This window comes from Topomyia yanbarensis, chromosome 3, assembly GCF_030247195.1.
Source record: "Topomyia yanbarensis strain Yona2022 chromosome 3, ASM3024719v1, whole genome shotgun sequence".
In the NCBI taxonomy this organism is placed as follows: domain Eukaryota; kingdom Metazoa; phylum Arthropoda; class Insecta; order Diptera; family Culicidae; genus Topomyia; species Topomyia yanbarensis.
In genome coordinates, this window is record NC_080672.1 from 185,738,095 (window position 1) to 185,758,472 (window position 20,378).

At 38.2% G+C, this 20,378-nt stretch overlaps 1 protein-coding gene across 1 annotated transcript in view; it reads left to right on the forward strand.

The window, feature by feature from the left end:
- The window catches only part of LOC131691080 (phosphatidylinositol 3-kinase catalytic subunit type 3), a 431,803-nt gene extending 412,259 nt beyond the window's left edge, over nucleotides 1–19,544 (forward strand). The window contains exons 12-13 of the mRNA XM_058977268.1: nucleotides 17,576–17,934; nucleotides 17,994–19,544. Of these exons, the coding sequence (XP_058833251.1) occupies nucleotides 17,576–17,934; nucleotides 17,994–18,439 (805 nt within the window). The 3' untranslated portion in view covers nucleotides 18,440–19,544. The remainder of the gene's footprint in view (nucleotides 1–17,575; nucleotides 17,935–17,993) is intronic.
- The last annotated feature ends 834 nt before the right edge of the window (nucleotides 19,545–20,378 follow it).

Here is a 20,378-nt window from a genome sequence, read left to right on the forward strand (position 1 = left end):
CTACTTTTTCGCATAAAACGTATATTACCGCCATGTCGGTATAGTTGTAATAGTAATAGCTTTATTTTTCTAACTGCAAAGCTAAGTAAAAACAAAATGCAACATGAATATTTATACATATGCATAAATATAAGTTAAACTGCAGTTTCCAGTATCAAAAAATAGCTTTGGCTATTTGTTCTCATAAAAACGTATAGCACGACTATTGGGTCAAATCAGCCTGTCATGTTGGTATAGTTGTGTTACCTGTTGCATTAGTTGTACTACCATTTCCGTTCATCCCAAACTGGTACGAATAGATGTTTTCTTTTTTGTTTCCACTGCTGCTCACATACTCTTATTCTGGTTCACTTTTAAATCGCCTGCTCTCTCAGTCCAGCTACCACTTATATGAGAGTTGTGTTTCTATTCTCTACATACATAGTTTGGGAATATGAAACATCTTTTTTTCATTCAATAGATTGGGGTCATTTTAACGAGGTTGACAACTTCAAAGTGACAATAAATTACGAAAATTACGTTCAATGGAAAAATAGAAATAAGTACACAAGTAGCCAGTTGTTAAATTGATTATTCGTAATTATCCTCGTTTATTATTTTTACTCTTTATGATTTTTAACCAACAACATAAAAAAACATTTACTACAAACCTTTAAAAACCAAAAATCAAATTTGTTACAATTGTTTCAAAAATCTGTTATTCATCGTTCCCGATCAGAAAGAAATAACAAAATTATTACAGACTGAGTTACTTTGTTATGGTGACAAGTTGTGTTATAACTTTGGTCTCGTTAGTTGGTAAAATAACAGAAAACATAACAGAAATTCTTCTAGTATATATCAAAAATATGACAACCTGTGATAGGCTTCTATCAGAATTATAACAAAATTTGTTAGGTTCTTCCACGGCCAATATAGCTTTTATTACCTATTGTATAGTATCAACGAATTTAGCGTGCAGGTCTAAAAATAGAATAAAATAGAAAAATATAGCATACATTAAGGCGCTTTCCATTTGGAAGCAAAAAGCTTCATGTAGCAAAAGCTTTCTATAGTTTTGTCAAATGATTGCATACATGCTTGGCTGATTGTTATTATGAATATATGACACGCTAATTGTTGTTTGTGGATATAGCGATTTGAACCTGGGTATTCTGAGATTTATGGGGATGTTTACTGCATGAACCAACGACATTGCTTTCGACCGATGTTTAATTTTAGCATAATATTCTACGCATTCATCAACGGCAAAACGATTATAGATGCAGAAGCTGTTTCCAGAACGCACACATTGAACTTTGCCAAAACCAAAGGACTGTTTGTTTTCCTTGTATAATACGCTTTGTTTTTATACAGTTTTGCTCACTACTACAGCTGCCTTTATTGCGATAGACTGAATAGCTTTATAATATCTTTTCAGATTAGGAAAGTGGGACTATTTTTAGATTCTGAATAGTGCGCTTCGGTGCTTCTCTTGTACGTTAACATGTTTTACACGATTTTTATAAAAAAATGTTACTTATGATTCCGAATAGATTCAAAGACATAAATACCAAAGTTTTGAGGCTTGCATTTTGAGATTTCAAGTAAAGTCGCTTTTGGGGTTTTGTTATTGGCATTTTTAAAATGGGGAAGATTAAGCAAACCAGTACAATTATCTCAATCTAATAAATTCGCAGAAATACAATTTTTTACAATAGTTCAATCTATCAACTGCGAATATTATAACAGATAATAATAAAATTCGAGAAATTGTTGAAGATTCTTCGGTTTGACGAATTTTATAATATTTCATGTTTTCTAAAATACATTTTCTTTTCGAAATTTTATTTAGTTTTAAGGAGGTAATTATTCTATATTTTTACATTAAAGTTTTTAGCTATTTCAAGCACTATCTAAAACACATATTTAAATTGTAACAGCAAACAATAATACCAGCTGGGATGTGTATTTATTCAGAGATTTCTAGGCCATTTTGAAATATTGATAGCGTTATGTAGCATACTCACAAATATTAATCTTTCAACAATTTGAACAGGTCGCATTATTCCTTTTTTATCTTTCTACAAAATGAATCAAGTATCCTGATTATAACGAAAATTTGTTAGTTCAATGTTTTTAAGGCGAACGAAGCACCATCGAATACAACGGAAACATTAGTACATATGCGTATTCAAAGTAATTGTCAGTTCATTGTAAATGTCAAACTGTCTTAGGTGGAATGAAAAGATACAATCTCAAACTCAAACATTTTTATGCGGGGGTTTAAATAAAAAAATGCAATGTTTTGATAATTCAGAGAACGCACAAAATCAGATACCCACAAACTGGACACGTTTCGGTTGTTTATGAAAAACCCGCATAAATTGAAGAAATCGGACTGAAGATCCCCAAAATTCATAACGGTATTGTGGAAATCAGTATATATCAAACAGTTTTTTAAGTTCTGGAAATTCGTTTTCGCAATATGCACAATTAATTAAAAAAAAATTTATAGAATCATTTGACTAAACCATAACAAATAGTTTAAAAAATGTTTTATTTGAATCCGCGTTCCTTTATTTCATCTGGAGTGCTTGATACTTCCTACATCTTCTTAAAAATAAATTTTATATGAAAATTATATTCTTTAGAATAGCTTGTTGATAACTTTGCGATTCCAAAACTTTTTGAATAAAGGCTTCAATATTGAAGTCAAAGGCCACATATTCGAAATTGCGTGTCAGACGAGTGTCTCAGAAAATAGGTAATCTCTTAATCAAAATGCATTCAAGTAAGTTAAACACCTTATTTTCAAATTTTCCGACCACTTGCATCTAAAACTTATCTATTCTCAAAATAGTGGAACTTTGAATGTCCATGTGGAAAACGTAAATATAAGGAAATCAATAAAAATTTCGAAAATTTGCTTTAAAAAGTTGAATAAATACGCATAAAAAGAGGCTTCAGCGTATTAGCAAATAGACGATCATTTGTGTAATATAACAATCATTCACAGTTGATTGATTGATTTGTTTATTGGGGCTTTAACCAAATGGTCTTTTGCCCGCTTTACAGTTTACAGTTAGCAATCAATGATAATTGTGAAAGAATATGTAATATATTATAACACCATCGTTATATGCGTACATTAAAATCATATTAGCAGTTCAATGATATTACCAGAAGATATAATCTTGATATAAGTTTGCTTGCCTTGCTGATTGGGATATCACAAAAATAACACAGTGAGTAATAAATATCAACATGAGATATAAATTTGATAGTTTTCTGTTATGTCGTTCTGATCGGGTTACGGGACCATATGATACTTTGACATCCAAACGGCAACCCACGGCTCCACGAAAACCTGTTCAGAAATGTCCGTTTCGAATTTTGAATTTTTCACGAATTTTGATACCCATATTGCCAGTATCCCATTGAAATTTACAAATGGTATTCCAATACCGGATCATTCTTCCGGAAACATCCGAAATCCCGACAACCAGATGAATTCATCCGGTTCATTTTCACAGAGTCTAAAAGTAGATGGATTTCTGACTCCAAAACAGCTAAAAGAGTCCAAATTGGTTAGAAAATGCCGCAGTTATGAGCATTTCAGTTTTTGGATATCCGGGTGCTCTTGTCGGCTGTTACGGGGTAAAAAAAATCTAGTAGCCCTTGCTCAGGCCCCCGTTTTACTTATGATTCCGAATAGATTCAAAGACATAAATACCAAAGTTTTGAGGCTTGCATTTTGAGATTTCAAGTAAAGTCGCTTTTGGGGTTTTGTTATTGGCATTTTTAAAATGGGGAAGATTAAGCAAACCAGTACAATTATCTCAATCTAATAAATTCGCAGAAATACAATTTTTTACAATAGTTCAATCTATCAACTGCGAATATTATAACAGATAATAATAAAATTCGAGAAATTGTTGAAGATTCTTCGGTTTGACGAATTTTATAATATTTCATGTTTTCTAAAATACATTTTCTTTTCGAAATTTTATTTAGTTTTAAGGAGGTAATTATTCTATATTTTTACATTAAAGTTTTTAGCTATTTCAAGCACTATCTAAAACACATATTTAAATTGTAACAGCAAACAATAATACCAGCTGGGATGTGTATTTATTCAGAGATTTCTAGGCCATTTTGAAATATTGATAGCGTTATGTAGCATACTCACAAATATTAATCTTTCAACAATTTGAACAGGTCGCATTATTCCTTTTTTATCTTTCTACAAAATGAATCAAGTATCCTGATTATAACGAAAATTTGTTAGTTCGATGTTTTTAAGGCGAACGAAGCACCATCGAATACAACGGAAACATTAGTACATATGCGTATTCAAAGTAATTGTCAGTTCATTGTAAATGTCAAACTGTCTTAGGTGGAATGAAAAGATACGACAATCTCAAACTCAAACATTTTTATGCGGGGGTTTAAATAAAAAAATGCAATGTTTTGATAATTCAGAGAACGCACAAAATCAGATACCCACAAACTGGACACGTTTCGGTTGTTTATGAAAAACCCGCATAAATTGAAGAAATCGGACTGAAGATCCCCAAAATTCATAACGGTATTGTGGAAATCAGTATATATCAAACAGTTTTTTAAGTTCTGGAAATTCGTTTTCGCAATATGCACAATTAATTAAAAAAAAATTTATAGAATCATTTGACTAAACCATAACAAATAGTTTAAAACATGTTTTATTTGAATCCGCGTTCCTTTATTTCATCTGGAGTGCTTGATACTTCCTACATCTTCTTAAAAATAAATTTTATATGAAAATTATATTCTTTAGAATAGCTTGTTGATAACTTTGCGATTCCAAAACTTTTTGAATAAAGGCTTCAATATTGAAGCCAAAGGCCACATATTCGAAATTGCGTGTCAGACGAGTGTCTCAGAAAATAGGTAATCTCTTAATCAAAATGCATTCAAGTAAGTTAAACACCTTATTTTCAAATTTCCCGACCACTTGCATCTAAAACTTATCTATTCTCAAAATAGTGGAACTTTGAATGTCCATGTGGAAAACGTAAATATAAGGAAATCAATAAAAATTTCGAAAATTTGCTTTAAAAAGTTGAATAAATACGCATAAAAAGAGGCTTCAGCGTATTAGCAAATAGACGATCATTTGTGTAATATAACAATCATTCACAGTTGATTGATTGATTTGTTTATTGGGGCTTTAACCAAATGGTCTTTTGCCCGCTTTACAGTTTACAGTTAGCAATCAATGATAATTGTGAAAGAATATGTAATATATTACTGGTTCAGTGTATTTTCACCGATTAGTTGTTTGTGTTGATCGCTCCAGTTATTTTTTTAATATTTGACGTGATTTGTGCCGTTTAATCGTCGTTTATCGTATCAGTCGATCTTAAATTTTGTTTGCGCCCTTGGTATTGTGAAGTTTTAAAGTGTTTTCTACAAATTTTGTTTTGTGTCGTGAAAAAGTCCAGTGAAAATCGAGATTGTTTTCATCACCGGACCTGTGTGTAATTACCCACAAAAAATTCACGCGCTCATTTCGCCATCTGCACGCGAGTAGAGGAAAGTATTTCCCACCTTAACTTGGCGCACAGTGAGACGAAAACGAAAAGTCGGATCTAGGGCGGGTAGAAAATCGGCATTATGACAAGTGCATGCGATCACTTCGCGAAAACCGTCAAATCGGACGATGACTTTATCGAGTGCATGGGATTTTGCAAAAATGTGGTGCATATGCAGTGCGGTAAACAACTCAACAAGCCGTTCTTGAAAAAACTTGCCGAAAATCCAAATTTATTTTGGATGTGCAATGAATGTGTCAAGTTGATGAAGTTTGCTCGCTTTCGCGACACCGTTTCCTCGCTTGGATGTGTTATCGCTGCTATCGCTGGGAAAACGGATGACGTCTGTGCTGAACTAAAGGCAGAGTTATCAAAAAATAACCAGCAAATTTCGCACCTCGCCAGAAAGGTTTCAACAGCCACTCCAGTCCGGCCAAATTCCGGTACATCTCGACCACCTCAGAAACGTCGTCGCGAGGATGGTCCTGATCCGAGCAGTATTCTTGTCGGCGGTCGAAAGCTAGTCGATAATAGCAACATTCTCACGGTTCCTCCTCCCACTCCGTTGCTCTGGATGTATCTTTCCCGCTTTCATCCCAGCGTTAGCAAGGAGACAGTCGAAAAAATGTCCAAAGAAGGGCTAAACTGCAACGAGGAAATAAAGGTCATTCCGCTTGTTAAAAAAGGCATAGACGTCAGTACTCTGAACTTCATATCTTTCAAAGTTGGAGTTCACCCAAAGTACCGTGAAGCAGCTCTTAACCCTGACACATGGCCGCAAGGCATATTGTTCAGGGAATTTGAGGATAGCCGTACCCAGAACATTTGGTGCCCACCGACTGATTTTCCTACGCCTTCGGAAGCCGCATGTATTCCGCTAAGTCAACCCGGCCCATCAACCCTACAGAGGACTCCGCAACGATTGGCAATGCCACTATACCAAGCTACACCGCCATTGTGAAGGAGTGTCGACGCTGATCGCATACTGGGACGCAATGCAGTTGGCACAATGGAAGCCCTCGATCCCCCCGCTACAGTCGAGCCCTTGCAGCCAGCGTTCAGCAGTCGTCCCGGTCCTGTATGTGTGGGTGGAGAAGGGGTCTTCCAAGCCGCCTTTCTCGGCAAGTATTATACAAATTGTAACGATACAACGGTTAAACCGATTCACGCTTCTAGTTCATCGTCCAACACTCGCCGTAAGCTACTACCGTCCCGTTCCTGCTCTCCGCATCGCTCCATCGGGGTTCAACGCATACTGGGACGCACCGCAGTTGGCACTATGGAAGCCCTCGAGCCCCCCGCCACAGTCGAGCAATTGCAGCCAGCGATCATCAGTCGTCCCGGTCCTGTGTGTGGGATGGGTGAAAGGGTCTTCCAACCCGCCACAAATGGCAAGTATACATCTGATCCGAACACTTCAAGCGCTGATGTATTCTTCGCTTCCAGTAATTTGCCTTTTGCTCTAACATCTTGTGACGAGATGTCAACTATTTCTGTCGCCGATGATGATCGCTGCATTCTGGAGCGCGATGCAGTTGATTCGCCCTCTGCAGAACCTGATCCGTCATCCAATAACATCGAGATTTACTACCAGAATGTTGGTGGCTTAAATTCATCAACGGACAGCTATTTGCTCGCGACCACGGGCTGCTGTTATGACGTCATCGCCTTAACCGAGACGTGGCTCAACAACCGTACTCTGTCTCAGCAGGTGTTTGGTTCAACATTTGATGTCTTCCGCTGTGATCGCAATGCCCTCAACAGCCGCAAGACATCAGGTGGTGGTGTACTCATCGCCGTTCGCCATGGTATAAAAGCCCGAGTGATCAACGATGAGCGGTGGGAGAGCTCCGAGCAAGTGTGGATATCAGTGAAACTTGCCGATCGCAATCTCTTCCTGTGTGTCGTGTATTTTCCACCTGACCGAATTCGTGATTACAGCCTGATCGATGTACATCTTTCCTCCGTTTCTTTCATCACCTCGATCGCTGCCCCATCTGATGATATTGTTATACTGGGCGACTTTAACTTACCTGGCTTGACCTGGTGCCCAGCAAGTAATGGATTTCTACGATTGGATATCGAAAAATCTGTGCTTATCAACAATGCCAGTTGTATCTTGGACAACTACAGTAGCGCAACTCTTCGGCAAATTAATAATATCATCAACGAGAACGGACGTACATTGGACCTCTGCTTTGTAAGTGCCCGGGACTACGCTCCGTACTGCTGCGCCGCTCCGACACCTTTAGTTCAGCATGTGCGCCATCATCCCCCACTACATCTTGGACTCGCTGGTAACCTAGGAGTGAGTTTTGAAGACGTCTCAAGCTCTATCGTCTACGATTTTAAAAACGCTGACTACGACAGCATCGTTAGCACGCTGTTGGATATAAACTGGGACGAAAATCTTAACAATGATGACGCGAACGAAGCAGCGATGACGTTTTCTAATATTCTTAACTACCTAATCGACCGTCATGTGCCAAAACGAACAGTCAGCACAAATCAACACCCTCCCTGGCAATCAACAGTGCTTAGACGATTAAAAACTGCCAAACGAGCCGCATTTAAAAAGTTCTCGAAGCATAAGACACTTGCATTACGAAACTACTACTTTCAACTCAACCACGAATACAAACAGCAAAGCAGACGTGCCTTTTTTAGATATCAGCGAAACGTCGAACGTCAACTGAAATCCAAGCCCAAGTCGTTTTGGAAATATGTGAACGAGCAGCGAAAAGAATCCGGGTTACCATCTTGTATGTCATTAAATGGAGTTTTAGGCACCGACACTAAGGAAATTTGCCAATTGTTTTCCGACAAATTTTCAAGCGTTTTTTCCGACGAGAACCTTTCCCCACAACAAGTCGCTGCCGCTTCAAATCTAACTCCTTCTCTAGGACGAACCATCAACCGAATTTGTGTCGATAATGCTGCCATTCTTGCAGCAAATTCCAAGCTGAAAGCATCTAGTTCCCCGGGTCCAGATGGCGTTCCTTCGATTTTTGTCAAAAAGTGCATCAGCGGGCTTCTTGAACCACTTCGGCGAGTCTTTGTGCTATCACTCAATACTGGAACATTCCCTTCCTGCTGGAAAGCAGCGCACATGTTTCCAGTTCACAAAAAAGGAAACAAATCGAACATTGACAATTATCGAGGAATCTCGTGTTTAAGTGCAGTATCAAAACTATTCGAGCTGGTTGTCTTAGACCCTCTTTTCTTTCACTGCAAACACTACATTGCAGACGATCAACACGGATTTATGCCTAAACGATCGACAACGACTAACCTGCTCTCGTTCACAACATATGCAATGGATGGATTCGCTGACGGATTGCAAACCGATGCTATTTACATGGATCTATCTGCGGCCTTCGACAAAATCAATCATGATATCGCAATAGCGAAGCTGGACAAACTCGGTATTCATGGACAACTTCTGCGCTGGTTTCGTTCCTACCTCGATGGAAGGCAACTTCAAATCAGCATTAAGGACTGTCTATCTACACCATTCTTCGCTACATCCGGCATCCCACAAGGAAGCCATCTCGGTCCAATGATATTCCTCCTCTACTTTAATGACGTCAACATCAAATTACAAGGACCCCGCCTTTCTTTTGCCGACGACATGAAAATTTTTCAACAAATACGGGATAAAACCGATGCCGAGCTTCTTCAGAGGGAATTGGACAGCTTTAGTACGTGGTGTGATCTAAACAGAATGGTTTTAAACCCGAGCAAATGCTCAATCGTTACGTTCACGCGGAAACGCCATCCGATTCAGTTTAACTACCATCTCTTCGACTCGAGTATTCCAAGACACTCTAACGTCAAGGATCTCGGAGTCATCATGGATTCGGCACTAACGTTCAAACCACATACATCATCCATTGTGGATAAGGCTTCAAGACAGCTTGGGTTCATCTTCCGAATAGCGAAAAACTTTAAGGACGTATACTGTTTAAAATCTCTCTATTGTGCGCTGGTTCGCTCAACACTGGAATATTGTTCTGCTGTTTGGAACCCTTACTACCAGAACGGTGTCGACAGAATCGAGGCCGTCCAACGCCGGTTCATACGCTTTGCACTCCGACATCTTCCTTGGCAAAACAGATTTCAGCTGCCGAGCTACGAAAACCGTTGTCAGTTAATACAGCTCGATACTCTAAGCATCCGGAGGGACTGCTCTCGAGCCCTGTTCGTCTCGGACTTACTGTCTGCCAGGGTGGATTGCCCTACAATCCTCGGACGCCTCGATCTTCAAGCTCGCGTTCGAGCTCTGCGCAATAACTCTCTTCTGCGAGTCCCATTCAGGAGAACTAACTATGGGCGCCAGGGCGCTGTTACCGGACTCCAGCGTGTGTTTAACAGTGTGGCGACGGCGTTTGACTTCAACCTGACAAGGAATTCGATAAAAACTAAAATAATTCGTATTCTGAAATGTAATTAGTTTAAGTAACCACCATTGGGGCCAAGGGGTCTGTTGGTGACGGTACAACAAATAAACAAATAAACAAACACCATCGTTATATGCGTACATTAAAATCATATTAGCAGTTCAATGATATTACCAGAAGATATAATCTTGATATAAGTTTGCTTGCCTTGCTGATTGGGATATCACAAAAATAACACAGTGAGTAATAAATATCAACATGAGATATAAATTTGATAGTTTTCTGTTATGTCGTTCTGATCGGGTTACGGGACCATATGATACTTTGACATCCAAACGGCAACCCACGGCTCCACGAAAACCTGTTCAGAAATGTCCGTTTCGAATTTTGAATTTTTCACGAATTTTGATACCCATATTGCCAGTATCCCATTGAAATTTACAAATGGTATTCCAATACCGGATCATTCTTCCGGAAACATCCGAAATCCCGACAACCAGATGAATTCATCCGGTTCATTTTCACAGAGTCTAAAAGTAGATGGATTTCTGACTCCAAAACAGCTAAAAGAGTCCAAATTGGTTAGAAAATGCCGCAGTTATGAGCATTTCAGTTTTTGGATATCCGGGTGCTCTTGTCGGCTGTTACGGGGTAAAAAAATCTAGCAGCCCTTGCTCAGGCCCCCGTTTTCCACATAATCAATTTTATTCCCCAAAACGCTAAGCTTGGGGATGTTCTAAGATGTGTTACTCATAGCAGTTTTTGCAACCGACCGAGACGGTTGTGCCTCCAGGTGGAAGGTTTTGTTCTCGAGAGAGTGACGGAGTGCGAGACGCTGTATGCGTTATTGTGGGAGAGAGAGAGAGAGAGACCAGCTTGTTAAGTGTGAGTCGACAGTTGATACGTCGGAGGCGTGGTCAACGGCATCCTCGACAAGTGGTGTTTTGACAGCAAACCGCGGGTAGACGAATTTGCCTACCGCGGTGGAAGAAATCGACAGTGATCGTGCATGTACACACAGAAAAAAATATAGTGTATTGGTGTCGTCGGGCAATTCTAATCGACGAGAGGGAAGCGTCACAGGTAGACTCATTTGCTCTATTTGTCTACCGCAGAAGTGGTACGACGAATAAGGAAAACAAGTGGCACCGAAAAGTACTGCATCGACAGTGGGATTTTCGCAGCAAGCCACAGGTAGCCACATTTGTCTACCGAGGTGGTGGCAACAGAGAGAGCGCGCTTGTGGTGGTGATACCGACGAGCAGCTTAATCGGAGAGAGTTTTGAAGTGTTGCAGGTAGGACTATTTCTCTACTGAAGAAGCAACGCGACGAAGAAGGACAGCAAGTGTCACATTGTCAAACAACGGGCACCGAGATTACAACGTAACACATGAGGTGTGTTCTACCGGTGTCTTCGTCACCTAATAGATAGCAGATAATAGGTATATTTTTCATTCCTTTTTGTGATAGTTTTTCTTACTAGGTAAAATGGATGAAGAGATTGGAGAACGAGTAACAGACCCTCCCCCTAAGCCTTCTGCTGAAAATGTAAATCCGACTAGAATTAAAATTTACCCAGAGTCGTCAACGGGACCATGGATTGTATTTATTAGGCGTAAAGCAAAGGCGCTAAATATCATTCAAATTTCTAAAGATTTGACTTCGCGATTCTCGGATGTAAAAGAGATCGTCAAAGTTAATAAAGATAAAATACGCATTGTCGTTGGTAGTCTCAAACAAGCCAATGCAATTGCTTCTTGCGAGCTTTTTACGCGTGAATATAGAGCGTATATTCCTTCAAAGGAAATTGAAATTGATGGGGTCATCACAGAGTCGAGTTTGACTGTTGATGACTTAGTTAAGCATGGGGTTGGTCGTTTCAAAGACACCATACTTAAAGACGTAAAAATACTTGAATGCAAGCAATTGCATTCAGTATCACACGAAGGAGATAAAAAAGTTTATCGACTGTCTGACTCATTTCGAGTGACTTTCGCTGGGTGCTGCCCAACTATGTCATTATCGATAAGATTCGTCTCCCTGTTCGCCTTTTTATCCCTCGTGTAATGAATTGCCTTAATTGCAAACAGCTTGGCCACACAGCCACTTACTGTTCCAATAAGGCACGGTGTGGCAAATGTGGGGCTCATCAAGAGAATACATGCAATGAAAATTCAGATAAATGTTTAATGTGCGGAGAAAACTCGCATGAGCTCCCTGCATGCCCCATTTATAAATTGCGTGAGGATAAAATTAAACGATCCTTGAAGGAGAGGTCTAAGCGCTCCTATGCAGAAATGTTGAAAAATGCTACCCCTAAACCCATCTTCTTAGAAAACACTTACACATCTCTATTTTCGGAACAGTCTGACTCTGACGGAGCGTGCATCATTTGTTTTACCCGGAAATTCCAGAAAAAGAAAACAGTCTTCTATTCCCAAGCTGCCAAGAAAGGGCTTTAAAATTTCTCCACCAATAGATAAACTGCGCCCAAAACCGAAAAATTCCGATTCAAAACCGAAATCAATTCCGCCCGGTTTTGGGAACGTACAATCCAAACAGAACACCATTACTGGAAATAATAAAATTTCGACTTCCTCTGAGCCTCAGCCGGGGGTAGGATTATTGAAATTTTCTGAAATTGTTGATTGGATTTTTAAAGCATTCAATATTTCTGAACCACTAAAGAGTATACTTTCAGCTTTCCTCCCAACAATTAGAACATTTTTAGAGCAGCTGATTGCTCAATGGCCCATCCTTGCAGCAATTATATCTTTCAATGGTTAATTCAACTCCTAAGGTGAAAGACTCCATCACTGTTTCACAGTGGAATTGCAGAAGTATCATACCAAAAATTGATTCCTTAAAAATTTTACTGCATAATTTAAAATGCGATGCTTTTGCTCTATGTGAAACATGGCTTACCTCAAACATTAATTTCAACTTAAATGATTTCAACATTATTCGCCTAGACCGAGACACCCCGTATGGAGGAGTGCTTCTAGGAATTAAAAAGTGCTATTCTTTCTATAGAATTAACATCCCCTTGTTTGCGGGCATTGAGGCTGTAGCTGTCCAAACGAACATTAAAGGCAAAGACATGTCTATCGCTTCTATATATATACCTCCCAAAGTTCAAATTGGACAACGTCAAATTTTTGAGGTAGTGGAATCCATGGATGCTCCGCGTCTGATACTGGGAGACTTCAACTCGCACGGAGTATTGTGGGGTTCCCTCTACAATGATAATCGATCCTCTTTGATATACAATGTGTGTGACGAATTTAATATGACAGTTTTAAATACTGGCGAAACAACACGCATCCCCAGACCTCCTGCACGTCCAAGTGCATTAGATCTATCTCTGTGCTCGACATCACTTCGGTTAGATTGCACGTGGAAGGTTGTACCTGATCCTCACGGTAGCGATCATTTGCCAATCGTTGTTTCAATTAACAGTGAATTAGGCCTTACGAATTCAATCAATGTCCCTTATGACTTAACACGAAATATTGATTGGAAAACATACGAAATATTAATTTCCACTTCTCTTGCTTCGACAGAAGAGCTACCCCCTACCGAAGAATATGAATTCTTAGCGGGTTTAATTATTGAAGCAGCAGAACAAGCCCAAACGAAATGCAATCCTGGAATCACAATAAATAGACGGCCCCCTAATCCTTGGTGGGACAAAGAGTGCTCTGATGCATATGAAGCTAAACAAGTTGCCTACAAAGAAGTTATGAAACAGAAAGGGGGTATACGTGAGAACTTTGAAAATTATTTCATTTTGCAAAACAAATTTGACAGTATACGTCGTGCCAAAAAGTCTAGTTATTGGAGACACTTCGTTAATGGATTGTCAAGAGAAACCTCAATGAGTACTCTTTGGAACACAGCCAGAAGAATGAGGAATCGAAACGTGACTAATGAAAGCGAAGATTTTTCGAATCGTTGGATATTTAATTTTGCCTAGAAAATTTGTCCAGATTCTGCTCCTGCGTAGAAAATCACTCGCGATGCTCCCACAAGTAACGATTTCATAGATTCGCCTTTGACAATGATGGAATTCTCAATTGCACTCCTCTCATGCAACAATAATGCTCCGGGACTAGACAGAATTAAATTCAACTTGGTGAAGAATCTGCCTGACCCAGCAAAAAGACGCTTGTTGAATTTATTCAATAAGCTTCTTGAGCAGAACATTGTCCCGCACGACTGGAGACAAGTGAGAGTTATCGCTATTTCAAAACCGGGAAAACCAGCCTCCGATCATAACTCGTATCGACCGATTGCAATGCTATCCTGCATCAGGAAATTGTTGGAAAAAATTATCCTACGACGTCTCGACAATTGGGTTGAGGCGAACGACTTGCTATCAGATACCCAGTTTGGTTTTCGGAGGGGAAAGGGAACGAATGATTGTCTGGCGCTACTTTCGTCAGAAATCCTCTCGCTTACGCAAAAAAAGAACAAATGGCGTCTGTGTTCTTAGACATAAAAGGAGCATTCGACTCAGTCTCCATTGATGTTCTCTCGGAGAAGCTACATCAATGTGGTCTTTCACCGATATTAAATAATTATTTATACAATTTATTATCAGAAAAGCACATGCATTTTTCATATGGCGATTTGGCGACACTCAGAACAAGTTACATGGGCCTCCCACAAGGCTCTTGTCTAAGCCCCCTTCTCTATAATCTTTACGTGAATGACATTGATAATTGTATTGTCAGCCCATGCACTTTAAGACAACTTGCAGATGATGGGGTGGTTTCTGCCACAGGACCAAAAGCTATAAATTTACAACAACCATTGCAAGATAGCTTGGATAATTTATCAATTTGGGCTTTAAAGCTGGGCATCGATTTCTCTAGGTTATGAACCCACTGGTAATTGAAAATTTTGAAAGACTTGTCGAGCTTCAACCCCAAACCAGATTCATGACAGTGTATTTCAATCACATGTCACAAGAAATAACGCCTGCTAGGTATGTTCCCACATACGTCAATATACTAGATACTCCTGAATCCACCTTATTCTTCGACACGTCCATGCAAGCAGAGATTCGTGGAATTCCGGATCATCTACGCTCGCGGGAGATCCCTAAAATATTCACAAGTAAATATCAACACATAGACTGCCTTAAAATGTTTTACACTGATGGGTCACGAATCAGTGAGGCCACTGGTATTTTCAACAATAATTTTTCAATTTCTCTCAAACTTGCAGAACCCGCCTCTGTTTATATAGCGGAACTAGCAGCAGTTCACTATAGTTTGCAAATAATTAATACTTTACCCCCGAACCATTACTTTATCCTCACTGATAGTCTCAGCACAATTGCAGCTCTACGCTCAAAGAGGATTGATAATCACGATCCATTCTTTTTGGGGAAGATACGAGAATCTCTGAGTAACCTAACAAGAAAATGTTATAAATTTACCCTAGTGTGGCTCCCCGCCCATTGCTCTATTGCGGGCAATGAGAAAGCTGATAATTTAGCCAAGATTGGTGCACTAGATGGTGAAATATATGAAAGACCCATCGCTTACAATGAATTTTATAGCGCTTCTCTACAGAGGACACTTGCTAGTTGGCAAACATCTTGGGACAATGGAGATATGGGACGATGGCTACACTCAATTATCCCTAAAGTATCAACGAAGGCATGGTTCAAAGGATTGGATGTAAGTCGGGACTTCATCCGTGTGATGTCTAGGCTCATGTCCAATCATTATACTTTAGATGCGCATCTCCGTCGTATTGGGCTCGCTGAAGCTAATCATTGTGCTTGTGGAGAGGGTTACCACGACATTGATCATGTTGTTTGGTCCTGCACTGAATATCGTGAAGCCAGATCACAATTAGTAGATTCTTTACAAGTCCGAGGAAGACCAATCCATGTTCCTGTTAGAGACATCCTGGCGTATCGCGATCCTCTATACATGGAACTTATCTATCATTTTCTAAAAACAGCGTCTGTCAAAATTTAATTAAATTCATCTCCTCATACTCTCATCCAAGGCTAATCATTCACCAATTAAAGTGTCCTAGAATATTCAGTTTTTAAATTTAGACAATAACAGAAAAAAGTAAATAAATACACCCGAAAATACTAGATCATTATGAAATACAACAATGTAAGGAAAAAAGCAAACAATAAAGTGATTTCAGTGTTAGTTTTAGACAAATTACTAGTATAGTTAAAATTAGTCTTAAGGATTTTTGTAACGTGCTATGTAAAAAAAGAAACTGGCGTAAAAAGCTTTTGCAAATGCCGTGTCAAATAAACGTATGGAAAAAAAAAAAAGATGTGCTACTATGTTTTAATTGCCGCAAGGTTCTACTGTATCGATTTTGTTGGCTATTTTCGGCAATGTTCTAAGATGTCACTAAATACCAATCCCCAGCTTGGAGAAGAACACTGGAATTTCATGGATTGAAATATGAAAAGATACCCGGGTATCCTGTCGAACACATTACTGTAAAACTAAAAAACTGATAATACATTAATAATGGTTTATACTATTTATACTATTATACTATTATTATACTATTAGAGTTCGATAATGTTTAATGCTCCAATCATTATATTCGTTAAATTGGTACGAAATAACCCATGTGGATGAGCGAAAATAAATATTACAACTATAGGAACATAGACTTCCAACTATAGGAACACAATCACAACTATTGGGTCTTACACAGCGTTTCGTTTTTTTGAACATTTTGCAAAAAGTAGAGGTTTAACTTAGATGTATAAATTTTTTTAGCTGTAGAATTGAAAAATCTTTCAAATAAATAGGGTAAGGTGGGGCAAATCCGACCTAGTAAATGGTTTTGGCTGTAAAATGCTCATTTTACATCGGATCAAGTCGTTTTATATACCATATTAAAGGTTAGACTCCTGGGCAACTTTCTGTATATAGCATTCTACCTGGATTTCAGGAATATTTTGAGATACAAGCGTTTTACAAAAATGTTCATTTTTGCTGTTTTTAAAAATGGTGGGGTAAACCCGACCCCCTATGTTTTTGGTTGATTTAGTGCAGATATTACTCTAATTTTACGCTTTTTCAATAATAAATCAATGAATGAGGTGTTATTGAATTGTAACATGAAGAAAATGGAGTTCAATGTCAATCTTGGAATGCTAAAATTACGAGCAGTAGCACGTAATGATATTCCCATTTGCATCGGAGCAATTGCTCGACGAATACTATAATCATTACGTTTTAGTGTCTTTCGTTTGTAATTATGAACCATTTTGCATAAAAATAATAAATAATAACAAAAAAATATTTTTCAATTTGATAAATAAAAAAATTTTTAGCAAAAAAGCGGTCGGATTTACCCCAATATTTAGAGGTCGGCTTTGCCCCACCGCGTCATTTCTCATTACGATGCAATTAAAAAAAATATGAAAAAGGTTGAACTAAATTCATCTATGCACTTTGTAGGAATTAAATCAAAGAATTTAAATCCACTTACATTTATTATTTCTCGACCTAGGAGAGTTGAAACACCTTGTATTTTATCCATGGCGTCTCGCGACAAGACCTACATATGTATCATAACCTTCAAGCTCATCTTGGATATTTAATTTGTATTTTCAGACTGACATTTCTAACCACAGGCCCCACTGAGTATGTGGCAATTTTCAAACATGGAGACGATTTAAGACAAGATCAATTAATCCTACAAATGATAACATTAATGGATAAACTGTTGCAGAAAGAAAACTTGGATTTAAAACTAACGCCATACCGCGTTTTAGCAACTAGTTCGAAGCATGGATTTATGCAATATGTGGAATCAATAACGGTGGCAGAGGTACTGAATGCTGAAGGAAGTATACTTAACTTTTTCCGGAAACATCATCCCTGTGAGGCAGGTCCTTACGGTATTCTTGCTGATGTTATGGACACATATATTAAAAGCTGCGCTGGGTACTGTGTAATAACTTACTTGTTAGGTAAACATATAATGTAGAATACAATTGCAGCATTGCGTAAGTTTTTTTTTTGCTTCTAGGTGTAGGAGATCGTCACTTGGACAACCTTCTTCTAACAGATACTGGCAAATTGTTTCATATCGATTTTGGTTACATTTTGGGCCGAGACCCAAAACCAATGCCTCCACCAATGAAACTTAGCAAAGAAATGGTTGAAGCTATGGGTGGATTGTATTCCGAACACTACCACGAGTTCCGAAAACTTTGTTATACTGCTTTTCTACATCTACGGCGTCATGCAAACGTCATGCTCAATTTATTTGGCCTAATGGTCGATGCATCAATTCCGGATATCGCTCTGGAGCCGGATAAGGCAGTCAAAAAAGTAGAAGATAATTTACGTTTAGATCTTTCTGATGAAGAAGCTGTACAGCACTTGCAAAACCTTTTAGACTTTTCAATAACAGCAGTCATGCCAGCATTGGTTGAGCAAATTCACAAATTAGCTCAATATTGGAGAAAATGAATAACACATGTAATTAGTCCTATACGTATCGATTTTCTTTTTCGCTGTGAGCAATGGATAAGAAACAGAAACCCCAGTCCCGCATACGAAAACTGTTTTTAATTATTTTCCGCTGTCCCTATGTTGGTATCATTTCTAGTTGACAGAAACTTTCAAAATCAAAAAAAACCCGAACTCTAAAATCTTGTAAACAGTTGAATATATTTTAACTTTAATCAAATACACTACCCGTCATAAGTTTGTAATCACTTTAATAAGTATTCACTGTATCGATTTATGTAATAAGTTCTGTAACACCCATATTGAATATTGCAACACCCCCCGAAAAGTTGAGCATCATCTAGGAAAGGCTGAATTCAAGATGCCCTATCTCGAAATCGTGACTATCGACATATTTCTCGACAAACATATGATTACGGCGTAAAATGCCAACTGTCAAAATTTGAAAATTGCAGACAAACCGTTACTCGCCAATCACAGATGTTGGTAGTAACTAAAGATAAATTTTTTCTCTTCATAAACTGCTAGGAACTGTGTTCGGCCAGTAACGGTTTGTCCGGAATTTTCCTTCAAAGAGAATTGGGCTTTTACGTTGTAATCATATGTTTGTCGAGATTTGATCTATTCAGCAAAGTTAGGGTAAGGTGGGGCAGATCCGACCGTTGGGTAAACCCGACCATCCTCTGTTATCGAAAATCGGAAGCATTGCGCGAACTAATATCAATGTTGTCGTGTGGAGCATCGAAAATAATCGGAATGGTGGCATGACAGCATTTTATTAGTCTACATTGAGATGCTCAAACGACAATAAGTGTGTTTTTACAACTTTTGATTTGATTTATGTGCGTCATTGACTTCAGGATATTTCAGATTGTTAATGTGATTGCATAAAAAAATGTAAGTGAATCTAAATTCTTTGATTAAAGTCCTACAAAGTGCATAGATGAAGTTTGTCCAACTTTTTTCATATTTTTTTTTAATTGCATCGTAATAAAAAATAACTCGATGGGGCAAATCCGACCTCTAAATCGTGGGGTAAATCCGACGGCTTTTTTGCTAAGAAAATGTTTATATATCAAATTGAAATATATTTTTATTATTATAATGTATTATTTTTTTGCACAATGGTTCAAAATTACAAGCGGAAGACACAAAAACGTGATGAATATAGTATTCGTCGAGCAATTGCTCCGATGCAAATCGGAATATCTTTCCGTGCTACTGCTTATGATTTTGACATTCTAAGATTGACATTGAATTTAATTTTCTTCTTGTTACAATTCAATAACATAACATTTATTTATTTATTAGGTATTTTCTTTTTCTTCTTATCTGCAGAACTCAATATAATACGCATATACGATACTCATATGAATGTATGCGTGCACGCGAATGAAATGAATGATTTCTTCAACCTGCTTTTTCTCTCACTTTTCTCATAAAACTACCCAAGTGTAGTATACCATTAGATTCGTAAGAATGCAAGGAAACTAATGGTAGCAAGTAAAACCAGATTTGAAAAACTTCATGGTAACGTTTTTCAATTTTCCCGTCGCACGCATTATATCGTCGCTTGTTCCGCGCTGTAGAAAAACACAGGGTTTGTGCTAAATTAGTACTACCCGAAAGCTTGGTGTAGGGGCTAATTATAAATTATGTCACACTTGTGTTGAGGGAGGGACTATGAAAAATGTCAACATTTTGTGAAGTATTGTTGGTCTTTGTCTTTGTCTTTGTCTTTGTCTTTGTCTTTGTCTTTGTCTTTGTCTTTGTCTTTGTCTTTGTCTTTGTCTTTGTCTTTGTCTTTGTCTTTGTCTTTGTCTTTGTCTTTGTCTTTGTCTTTGTCTTTGTCTTTGTCTTTGTCTTTGTCTTTGTCTTTGTCTTTGTCTTTGTCTTTGTCTTTGTCTTTGTCTTTGTCTTTGTCTTTGTCTTTGTCTTT